The sequence below is a fragment of the Peromyscus leucopus genome, unplaced genomic scaffold (genome assembly GCF_004664715.2).
Source record: "Peromyscus leucopus breed LL Stock unplaced genomic scaffold, UCI_PerLeu_2.1 scaffold_1788, whole genome shotgun sequence".
NCBI classification, from domain to species: domain Eukaryota; kingdom Metazoa; phylum Chordata; class Mammalia; order Rodentia; family Cricetidae; genus Peromyscus; species Peromyscus leucopus.
This window is the reverse complement of record NW_023504983.1, coordinates 1-12,237: the sequence shown is the minus strand read 5'-3', so window position 1 is coordinate 12,237 and position 12,237 is coordinate 1. Positions and strand designations below refer to the sequence as shown.

Below are 12,237 nucleotides of genomic sequence, written 5' to 3'. Positions count from 1 at the left end.
TATTATTTCTTTTCACAGCTTATATTCAGTTATTATAGCTATCTAGAAAACATGAAATCTTTTTCTAATTTCAGTTCTGTTGCTGTGATAAAACAGCCTGGCAAAAGAAAATTAGGGGAAGAAGGACTTACTTTGACTCACAGTGGTAATCATTATTACAGCAAGGTTGAGACAGCAGGAACTTGAAGTAGGTAGTTGCATCATATCCACAATCAAGAGCATAAACAAGGGAATGCAATGCACGTTCCTCACATACACTATTCTTATACAATTCAGGAATACTATTGTTGGTGGTTTCCTTTACTCTTTTGCTCTTAGCTCTTTAGGGAGCCTGCCACCAAGCTCCCAAATAAATCACACACAGAATCTTCTTCTTTCTTACAAATGCCTGGCCCTAGATTGGCTTGTTTCTATCCAGCTTTTCTTAAATTATCCCGTCTACCTTTTGCCTCTGGGCTTTTCCCTTTTCTAACTTCTGTTATTCTTACTTTCTCTCTTATTCCATGGCTGGCTCTGTGGCTGGGTGGCTGGTTCCTAGCATCTTTCTCCTTCTCTCTCTTTCCCTTATCTTTTCTTTCCCAGATTTCTCCTCCCATTTGTTCCCCCTGTCTGCCAGCCCCACCTATCCTTTCTCCTGCCTAACTATTGGACAATCAGCTCTTTATTAGACCATCAGGTGTTTTAGACAGTCAAAGTAACACAGGTTCACAGAGTTAAACAAATGCAACATAAAAGAATGCAACACAACTTTGCATCATTAAAACAAATGTTTCACAGCATAAACAAAGGTAACACACCTTAAATTAATATTCCACAACAGACTCCTGCCTAGGAAATGATGCTACTCCTAGTCTGGGTCTTCCCACATCTATCAACAATCAAGAAAGTTCCCCACTGACCATCTTACAGGTCAATCTGATCTAAATGATCACTCACTGACACCCCTCCTCCAGGAGACTTTAAGCTTCATGACTTGATAATTAGAATTTACCATCATAAGCCCTCTAAATTACATTGATAGCTGCTCTAATTTTGTCTTATCATTTGGGGAAAAATGAGCTATTTAACAACTTGAAAATATAAGCTTTTTATCATGTGATTTCTTTCCACTAAATAAAATGATTGTTCGCTATTACCAAACACACAATGACCAAAAACTTCAAACTAACACTTTACAAAATGTCACTTAGTTACTTGCAGTCTTCCTGTACCTAATCAAGCTCTGAACCTACAGATCCTTGTTAGAAAGATTGATTGGTCTGTTTGTGTCCAAATTCCTTCCAAGATAAAATCCTATCCTACCCATGGATTCCATTGGAACATAATGTGAATGAGGTCTCTTAAATACAGACTAAGGCTGACAACTACTCAGAGAATGATAATATTGGCTCTCATAGCACCTAGGAAAGGATGCTGCACAAAATGCAAAGGGGTCTGTTTCTAGTAGTACTGAATAAAGATTTGTGATATTCCCTGAAACATGATTTAAACATTCATGACAGCTTACAATGATCCCAAGGCATATTTTCTACCAAAAGAGATGAACAGACTCTTCACAGTTAATAAACAATAAAGGTCTAGGGTTAAAATGACATGTGGATCCATGGAAGGTTCTGAATAAATGAGAATGGTCAAATAGGTAGCAATGGGTGTGGCACAAGCTGAAACTCCCAGCAGCCAAAGGAAAGCACTGTCACTTTGGGACTAACAGCTCAATTAAAATATTGTAACTTTTCAGTGTCAATGTGAACTGCCATAAATCATTAGAGAACTGATTCAACAAAGGCAGCCTCATCATAGAGGTCAGGCTCTACTGATCTCCAGGACAAGTGTGACTAGCAACACTGCAGCAACAGAATCATAAAAACAAAAGAAGGACTAGATGTCCTCTTCTTGCTCCACCTGTCTTGTGAAAGAGAGCATTCCTCCTGGGACTTAGGGAATCCGGAAACCTGTACATTTTTCAAGATTCAAAAATAATATATAGAAGAAAGCCCCCCAGAGGAAGAAACACAATTTTCTGCAACACTGTAATTGAAGACTAAAACAGCTAATTAGAATATGAAACATCTGAATATATAAAGTATAGGGTTTATAATTGGATGAAATGGAAAATGTTAGGATCCATAATTTCTAAGTTCCAGAAAGTTCTACACAGAGATATAGTTCATTTACAGAATTGCCCAGCACAAATGAGGCACTTGGTTCAGTCTTCAGCAATACAAAACCAAATCATGAGATAAAGAAACACTTCTTCATTCTAATTCTAATGGTATGCATTTTGCATACTGGATATTCACTGTTATTCCAAAACAACCTAGAGTCAACAATAATACATTATGAGAGGAAGATGAAGACTTTGGGATTAATTTGAACTGCAAGTTAGTGTTTGCTAGCATTACACTGCAAATACCTACCCTTTCCTTGTGCCTTCAATAGCATAGCGTAACGCAGTCCATCCAAACACATCTTTAAAGAAAAAGTCAATGCCTTCATCCAGAAATAGACTGACCATATCTGTTGAATCCCATCTTATGGCATATAAGAGTGTGTTTCTGAAATAACACAGAATAGCTTCATTATTAGATAACTTAATTAAAACTGTTAATACTTGAGTATATTTTACAAATTTAATATCTTGCTTGTCTGTTTGGAATTGTCCTTTTTATACACATAAATATTATTTGTTACAAAAATCCAACTTTATATATGGTGTGCAAAGATAAAATAAGAAAATGAATAGGAAGCCTCTGGCAGTGTTTTGCATCTTCTTAGTAGAATTCTTAGATTCATCGACTTTGATAGAATATAAGTGTATAAAAGTTATTCTTCTTAAGTAGATAAGGACCTAAACAAAGATGTTTCCATTTTCTTTAGTTTGCTGTAACATATAATTACTAATCAGATAACCATCAGATAATTGACAGGTATTTTCATTATTTAAACTATAACAACATTATAAAATACTCTGTTAATAATAAATTCATTATAGTTACAGTTAGTAATGAGGATAACATGTCCTATGCACTGCCCTAAATTTTACATAAATGATCTCTTTACAAGGTATTATCCTTCTTTTCATATTTGGTGATATGTAACACTAGCAGTTCAGACACCTAGCAGCTAGGTAGCTGATATTTTAACCAAGTCATCTATGAATCTGCATCTACCCACCTATTACTTAGCTTCATAATGTTTCCTAATAAAGTGAATTTACTTTGCTTTCCCAACTCTATGTAAATATAAACACATCAATACCAGTTGTACAGGACAAAAGGGGGTAGAGTTGAGCAGCATCCTGAAGTAACAATTCTTAGTCATCATAGGATATTCTAACCTCATTATTTCTCAAACAAAGGGAATTGAAAGGCAAGAGTCATCTAATAGACTGTGATTGTCAACTCTTTTTATGAATAATAGGGCATTTTATAGGACAAGCATATAAGAGCAAGGAACAACAGTACAAAATGATTGAGTTTTGTTATGAATCAAAGTTAATCAAAAAGTTTAGACTTCTTAAAAAATTAGTAAAACCAAACTGAAAACCCATTAATCTACCATAAGATCAGTTGTCCAATCAAACAAAATATCAAATAAGAAGCATCAATCAATATAAGGGGATATGAAACTTATAAGTGATTTGTGTTGCTCACCTCAATTTACTGCTTTGCTTACCCAACTAATTAGACTGATGAATAATTGATACCTGATCACTGAATCCCTGTAAGTTAGTCTTCTTTCCATCAAGTTGATATTTCTTGGTCGTAAGATTGTTATTTCAGTATGTCACACATTTTTATTGAAAAAATTCAAACAACTGTACCTTTTCATCTTATCAAATACATGTATATTTGCCCCCTTCTTTACTAAAAATTTCGCCATCTCTATTTTGTTTTCCTTGAGAGCCAGTAAAAGTGGTGTAAAGCCATCCTGCAAAACAAAAGAATCTGTAATCCAAAATCATTGTAATCTTCAACTTAATGGAGCCTTAAACAGTCCTATGAATACAAAGCCTTGCTAAAGTGAATAAGCAGCTTCTTCCTTGCAGGCCCCTGCACATTCCTTCTCCTTGAAATGCCCTACAACTATTTACATGCGACACATGAAACCTGCTCATCACTTCCATAGATGACTGTAAAACTGTGTTTGTTCTACAAACATTTCCTTCTACCTTAGCATTTGATATATGGAGTCATGTAATTGCTCTCTTCACCTCTTTAAGAACAATTTGATAAGCAGGTTTCTGCATGAATATCTTGAGGCTCAGCAGTGTGCTTAGTTCTTAGAGGAAACTACTGTTATCTGTGGACCATACTGAGTTCATAGCTTCTGAGGTTTTTACCTTTCCAGTGAGTGTTTCCTCCAATGGGTTTGTATAAACCATTTTTTACTTGTGAAATCATCTAACACATTTTATAAAAATGATATTTAGCCCAAAAGACATATAACTCAACATCGACACAGAAATTTTCAAGCTTTTGTTAATTTATACTTCACTTGCACTCTGTTTTCCCCTAATGTTGATGGAATGAAGCATTAGTGTTAAATCAAAATCATTCAGTTGATTTTCAACACTGTCTTTAACTCACTGCTTTTGCGGTGTTTACAATTGTTAGGATATGACACCCAGGCTTTATAAACTTACCAAGCCACACAGTAATGGCTCAAATATCAAGGTTGTGATTTGCTACTCTTTCAATATAGGAAAGAAAACTTGCAATTACTAGTCTGGGATCTGTTTACCTGAATACTAATAATACATAGAATTCTTAAAAGTCTAGCTTCTTATTATTTTCAACATCTTTTAAAAGTAATGAATTATTGTTGTCTTTTTTTTTTTTTTTTGGTTTTTCGAGACAGGGTTTCTCTGCGTAGTTTTGCGCCTTTCCTGGAGCTCACTTGGTAGCCCAGGCTGGCCTCGAACTCACAGCGATCCGCCTGGCTCTGCCTCCCGAGTGCTGGGATTAAAGGCGTGTGCCACCACCGCCCGGCGAATTATTGTTGTCTTAAAGCAAGAAGTGTTATAAGCTAATCCTCACCATTGTTACTGTTTTTTTTTTTTTCCCAAACATAAACATAGTAAAAGAAGAAAGTAGGACTAAGATTATAGGAGTCAAACCATGGCTCTTCCAGAGTTCCTTAGGATTTTGAGATCTAGCATCCACACATTCAATGTTTATTCAGGAACTCTTTCAGAATTTCAAGGAAATAATTTTTGTAAATGCCTTTGTCCATGACTAATTAGATTTAAAGATTCAAACTCTGCATAGAAAACTCTACTTGTAATACAGATATTCAAACTTCTCCTGAGGTCATCGGGACACACAATCCAGAACTAAGAATTTCAGTCTCATGTCTAACCCACATGTCTAATTCCCTTCACCATTTGTTCTTATCACTGGAAAGAGAAAGGACTCAGTCACTGAAAACTTCTTAGTTTCCCTTGATGGGAACAGACAGGGAACAAGCTGCTAGGGTTACATTTCATTTCAATATGAAAAAATGTCGGTTCCATCTTCTCCTTCTCCCAATACAGGCATCCTAGATTGGAAAACAGAGGTTAGTTTTTGACCTAAAAGGTGGTCATATCTTCAGAAAAAGGGAAATACACCAGTGCATTCTGTGATCTTTCGTCTTTTTTCACATATCCACCACCTACTCACTACTTACTCCTCAGATTGAACTACAGGCATGTTTGTAGCTCAGTAACTTCAACAAATGAAGAATGAACACTCCTAAAACAGAAAACACAGTAGCAATACCTGTAAACTCATTCCAAAATAATTCTCTTAGTTTTGATTTTTGTGTTTTTTTGGTTGGTGGTGGTGGCTTTGCTTTTTTGTGAAAGGGGTCATGAAGCTGAACAGTTAAGAAGGGGGATTGGTGGGGATATGGAAGGAGTTGGGTGATGGTAAAGAATGTGATCAAAATAAATGAAAAATGTTCATTAAAATAATAAGTTGAAAATAGTAATAATTCTTCATGTATGCCTCCAATTGCCCAAGTTCCAAGTGGGCCTTCATATTTCTGTTCAGATTCTTGTTCTGTATTCTTGATTTAATCTTCACACAGAGAAATATATCATTTGATATTATTTGTCAACAGCAATAAGATTTAAAATTTGCCAAAATTCTTTTGTTTCACTTGAGATTTAAAATAGTTTATTTAGCAAGGGAACTTTTGCTCTACAGTTCTGTTACTTCGCACAGGTTAGAAACAAATTTTAGTGGAAAAAATCATAAAAAGAGAAGCTTTACCTTGAATAAGTATAGCAAACATAGTTTCTGGACCAGCAGCAGCCTACCTCTGCCACAAAAAGGAGTTACATCATCACCTGTCTCCAGGTGCCTTTCCCCCATCAGCTAAGTGACATGTGCACCCTTAAAAGTGCCCTCTAGGCACAGCTCGCTCTCTTTTGCCTCTTTACTTTTCTTGTCTCTCATCTCTCTCGTTTCTTGCTACTCTTTTTTCTTCTTTCCTCTGTTGCCTTTTCTTCTCACCCTTGCTTTTCTTCTTCCTCTTGTCTGTCTGCCTCTTTCAAGTCCCCATGCTGACATGGCCTTCCACTCTCCACTCTCTTCCTTCACCAGTAAACCTTGCACTAAGTCTGTAATGCACAGCCTGTTTGCTTAGTGGCATACCTTGGCAGGACCCTCCAAAATATACCCACTACTGTCTTCCTTTTTATTTATCCTTTCACATAGTATTTCACTAATACTACTCCTCTATGCAGGAAAGTTCTAGACTCTAACACTTCATTCAAAGTAAGTCACATTCTCTATTTCAAGTCATATGCTTAAACAATTAAGCTATTTCAAAGTATTTTCATTCAAGGAAGTTAATCCTATGTGTATTGCTATTAACACACACATGTATTTCAGATGATTTTGGGGACTACAATGCTATGAACTATACCTTGTTCTTTTGTTCCATGTCTGCATTGTATTTAAGCAAATATTCAACCAGCTTCTGATTGTCTTCAGACACAGCATAGTGAAGAGAAGTATTGCCATTTTTGTCCATACGATTGGGATTAGCACCGTGCTTCAACAATGTACACATGCACCCATATGACCAGTTTTGTACAGCCTAGGGGTTATACCAAGAAAGAGATTGCTTGTTAAATGAATTAAATATGATCATCACATAGAGTTCACCAAGTAGTGACATGTTCATGGGGCAAGTTTGTTTTAAAATCATTTAAATTAAGTCTGTGTTATGCTAGATTTGGACAGATATACATACCTTCATCAGAGGTGTGACGGAATTCCTGTCAACAGCATCAATATCACAATTATTTCTCAGTAGAATACTTACTACTTCTTCCCTGCCATAGATGCAAGCAAAATGCAGAGCAGTCCTATGGAAATGAGAAAGTTTTAAAGAATTTCTAGAACACTATCTTAAAATTTACAATTACTCATGTAATCAAAAAATATTAAATAACTCATAAACATTGGATGATATGTGTTTCTTCTACCTTCTGAACAAATAAATCCTTGTAAAAAAATGGAAATATTTATTAGCTTGTATTACTCACTATACTGGTAAAAACAACATTTTCGATGGTGTATTTTGTGTGGTGCTATGAACTGAGCACATGGCCTCTTTCATGCTTAGAAATTAATCTGCCAGTGTTCAATACCATCCAACCAGGAGCAGGTTTAGAGAAAAAGCATGGCATTGAGTTTAAATCACCATAGGTTTAATTATAACTTAAACTTTGCTACAAACTTAGACTTCCTATGAATCAATTCTCTCATCAGTAAAGCAAGTATCAAAAACAGTAGTTATCTCACAGAATACCATTGTGATGCATCAATGGGAATCATGCAAAATGTCTAGAATAGCTCCCTGCACTCCACATCTCAATTTAATATTATCACTATCCCTTCTGCTCAGCAAACAAGATTTCAAGTACTTAAAATTATATGATAATAATTCTTCTGATATGTTTAAGTATTATTAATTTCAAGGACTCTAAATTGTATTTAAATTTGCTTAGAGGAGCAAAGCAGCAATGTTTTAAGAATAGTACAATAGGAATGCTACATAATAGATGTTCATGTTATCAATGGTGAATAAATTACATGGTAAATTCATGATTTATCAGGATAAATTTGTAGGCAGGATGGGACAATCTGGACTAGAGACCTCTAGCTCGGGTGTAAGTCTGGAGACAGTACTGAGGATCCAGAGAAGACAGAACACAGAGAGGCCGTCCCCTCCTACTGGGTCCCCTATTCTGGTCTTTGAATATATCAGAGGCCATATCACATCCTCCACTCAGGCCCCTCCAACCAGCTCATAAGCGCTGTTACCTTTCCTTAAAGTCTCTGTCATGCACGCTGTGTTTCCCAAGGTTTATCATTCTCTGCAGTTTCTTGACATCACCTTCACTTGCAGCCTGGTGGATCTTTTTGCGAGGTTTGTATCTGGCTTCGTTTGCACAAATGCTTTTCATATCCCGTAAAAAGTCCAACAAGTTTTTTCCTGGGACATCGCAGAAACCCATAGGTGTCTTTTCCTTAATTCCATGAACCAAGTTCTTCATGACTGAAGATACTTACTGGTCTCACCGCCTGGCCCTGACCTTCGGATTTTCCCTAGTATTTGTCCTTTAGCCCACTAATTCCCCAACTCAGAATTAGCTCAGTATTTGTCCTTTGGCCCACTAATTCCCCAACTCAGAATTATGGAAAAATCAAGATACGCCCACAAGGTCCCACACTAAAACTGTATGGTGGGGGAAATAGCTTATGACACCCCTAGATACAGTTGCTGGACTCCAGGTTGCCAAGCAACACAGGTAAACATTGGTGTGCATGCGCAAAGCGGGCCTCCTGCACTGCTAACATCCTTAGAGTTTAAGGGTGTTCATTGTGAATGTACAAGCCACTTCTGGCCATCTTTCTTCAGGAAAACAAGTCTGTGTTCCATTAAATATCCATATCACCCTCACTGCAAACAATGTTCCTCCTCAGCTTCCATCTCTCAATCCGAGCTCTAGCTCCTTACTCCCCTTCTACACTTTGCTCTCCTTTCCTCTTCCCTTCTTCTCTCTCCCTCTTCTATCCCTCCTTTATTCATACAACCTTAAGTTCTTTTTCTTCCTCTTCCATTTTTCACTACCCCCTTCTCAACCCCATTCTTCTCCCCAGGAGCAGCCCAACCCAGCTCTTACATTAGTTCATCATTCAAATGCACCCCTGGAAAGTCCATCTTTCTTTCTACCTTACTTCCTTCTCTCCACACCCCTTTCACTCCAGGTTTCCCACAAGATTCCAGAATACACCTATCTCTTCTTCCTGCTGACCTTCACCCACACCATATAATCTCACCATTCACTCATTCACCACACACACACAGTGAAAAGCAAGCAAACAAGACGTGATGGTGCACATTTTAATCCTAGTGCTCAGGAGGCTAATGCAGGAGAATTTTGAGTTTGCTGCTAGCTTTGATTAAACTTAGCTCCAAAAAAGAAAAAGTACCAGAAATGTCTGGAAGGCAGTGATGAACTGTTCAGGTGTGAAAACAATGGATAATTTTTTACTTTCATTTCCATTAGTGCTTTTTATATAGTCTAAAATATGTATGTCATAATAGCTAGTAAATATGTAACCACTGAATAACAAAAAAGTGATATATAAATAATAACCAAGCAATAAATATGTAATAATATATGGCTTATAACCAATAGATTTGATCATTTCATCTTCAATTTGAAATAAATTATTCAAGTTTATCAAGCAGTTAGAGAAGAAATAATAAATCGTGTCAAAGTGGAGGACATCATTTAACATTTGTGTTTATAATGCAGTATTCAGGTTGTATATTCTTGTGAGGAGCTTAGGAGACCCTTTTCATACTCAGGAGTTGTTTACTCAGTCTCTTCATTGCCACCTTCATGTCTTTGTTCCTCAGTGTGTAAATGACCGGGTTCAGGATGGGCGTAATCATGAAGTCCAGAATGGCAAGAAACTTATCCACTGGGACATTAGGAAATGGCCATATGTACACGAAGATGCATGGTCCAAAGAACAAAACCACCACAGAGATGTGAGCAGAAAGTGTAGAGAGGGCCTTGGACAAACTGCCCAAGGACTGTTTCTGTACAGTGAACAGTATGAAGATGTAGGAGACAATCAATAAGAAAAAGGTAGTGACAGAAATTAATCCACTGTCAGCAGTAACCAAGAACTCCATTCTGTAGGTGTCTATGCAGGCCAGTTTGATGAACCTAGGAAGGTCACAGTAAAAACTATCTATCTCATTAGAACCACAAAAAGGCAAATGGACAACAAAAGCTAACTGAGCCACTGAGTGAATGAGACCAATAACCCATGCACCAATCACAAGCAAAAGGCACATTCGTGGGCTCATGATGGTCAGGTAGTGAAGGGGCTTGCATATGGCCACATATCTGTCCCAGGCCATGGCTACCAGCAACACCATCTCACATCCCCTCAGGACATGAAGGACAAACATCTGGAAGATACAGCCCTGGAATGAAATGGTATTATGACTGGAGTACAGATCAGAAATCAACTTAGGAACAGTTGAGGTAGAAAAACATAAGTCAACAAATGAAAGATTAGCTAAAAGGAGGTACATGGGTGAATGTAAATGAGGGTCAAGGACAACTGTAAGCACAACTGAGAAATTCCCCAGAAAAATGGTTGCATATGATATTGTAGAAAACACAAAGAGGAAACATTGTGTTGGTCTGTAGATTGATAATCCCAGGAATATAAACTCAGATACTTCAGAGTAATTTGCTTCATTCATTGGATCTTTCTTGAGTTATCTACAATACTCAAAACAAAACAAGCAAAGCAGTTACCAGAAATAAGAAAATAATAACCTAGCAGTGAAATATTTTATTTGTGAACTCATTACAATAAAATGATTTTATATTAAAAAGTATAATTTAAAATAAATATCTATTGAAAGAAATAAACATAAATTGTTTCAAAATATGTATTAATAAAAACAATTTTTCATGACATTACATATTTTGAAGAATTAATGTCTCTATTCTTCCAATATCCATTATGAATATATACTGTATCCCAAATACTATGTTATGTCCTTTGGTAAGACGGTGATCCTGTTTCTGGCAGAATTGCAGGCACATTGAATACTTTAAGCGTAAACAACTTTAAACACAAAACCTTGATGACTAAGATGAAGAAAAAGCATAGGAGAATGGTTGGTTTATATCAGTGCCATCTGACTGAAGAGGAATTAGAGTGTAAAGGGTTTGAAATGTCCTCTGCATTGACCTTGAGACAAGGGAAGTACATCAGAGTAAAGATAGCATTTGTGTTAAAGAACTTTGCTGTTTTATCCTAAGAACAGTCTCTTAGTCACCATACAAATGGTAAATCGACTTTTGTACTATCTGAGAAAACATAAACAAAAGAGTAAATGTTATTAATTTTCACTTGTTATCAAATTCTTCATAATCTGATGAAGTTCTATAAATATGGCAGTGAGGGGGAAAAGACAGTTTCATACGCTGTCAATTGGAATGTAACTTGATATAATTTCTTTAACAGACACCTTCAAAAGAATGTTAAAGCAACAAGGAATGAAAATCAATATTATATAAAGTGGTGAATAATGTATTTTTAATGAAAATTGTCACTAGACAAAATACCTAAGAAATTTGTATTTAAGAGCTACATGTCTAAGAAAAACAGAGGATGATTCTCTCATGCTTACCTGTTAGTTGCTTATTTCTATGCTATCCTAGATGCATTTAATAGTTTAAACCATACAAAATTGACATATCTGCATCTTCCAAAATATATATTACATAATATATTAATTTACATTTTCTGTCTTATTAACTACTTAATTTTTAGGCAACCCAATCAAACAATGTATGTTTAACTCACAAATGACTGACTGCCATTGTTTCCCCCTTGTAATTCAACTACCTTGCTCCCTCTAGACTCAGCACTGACAATGACTCATTTTCAAATTTTCATGCCACTTCCTCTCCTATGTGTCATTTTTTAATAAGCTGGTATTCACAAGAATAAATCCTTATACTGCATACTCACAAAATAGAATATATTGATGCAAACACCAGGAACTCACTGGAGTCAGAAATAGAGTTCTGTGCAGCAAAACCATATAAGAAGAGGCATCATGATGGTCAGAATGTAGGAATAGATATCAAAGCAAAACAAAACACTGCAGAGGTTAAAAAAAAGACCACTTAGT

General features: G+C 36.2%; 2 protein-coding genes across 2 annotated transcripts; both read right to left on the bottom strand.

The window, feature by feature from the left end:
• Window positions 1–791: 791 nt before the first annotated feature.
• LOC114689434 (ankyrin repeat domain-containing protein 7-like) lies at window positions 792–8,803 on the bottom strand. The gene is made up of 5 exons (XM_028863722.2): window positions 8,322–8,803; window positions 7,246–7,360; window positions 6,916–7,089; window positions 3,824–3,930; window positions 792–2,555 (listed from the first exon to the last, which is right to left on the bottom strand). Exons 1-5 carry the CDS (start codon window positions 8,552–8,554, stop codon window positions 2,414–2,416), a joined length of 771 nt encoding a protein of 256 aa, XP_028719555.1. The 5' UTR covers window positions 8,555–8,803; the 3' UTR covers window positions 792–2,413.
• Window positions 8,804–9,852: 1,049 nt separating this feature from the next.
• Window positions 9,853–10,791, bottom strand: LOC114689435 (olfactory receptor 4F6-like). Its single transcript, XM_028863723.1, has one exon. The coding sequence runs from the start codon at window positions 10,789–10,791 to the stop codon at window positions 9,853–9,855; it is 939 nt and encodes a 312-aa protein (XP_028719556.1).
• Between the last annotated feature and the right edge of the window lie 1,446 nt (window positions 10,792–12,237).

Excerpts from the sequence above, each read along its gene's own strand:
- LOC114689434 (XM_028863722.2), bottom strand. The coding sequence starts at position 8,554 with ATGAAGAACTTGGTTCATGGAATTAAGGAAAAGACACCTATGGGTTTC. Across the intron at positions 7,361-8,321 it reads GACAGAGACTTTAAGGAAAG|GACTGCTCTGCATTTTGCTT; the intron begins GTAACAGCGCTT and ends TCATTTCCATAG. Across the intron at positions 7,090-7,245 it reads CCGTCACACCTCTGATGAAG|GCTGTACAAAACTGGTCATA; the intron begins GTATGTATATCT and ends TATAACCCCTAG.
- LOC114689435 (XM_028863723.1), bottom strand. The coding sequence starts at position 10,791 with ATGAATGAAGCAAATTACTCTGAAGTATCTGAGTTTATATTCCTGGGA.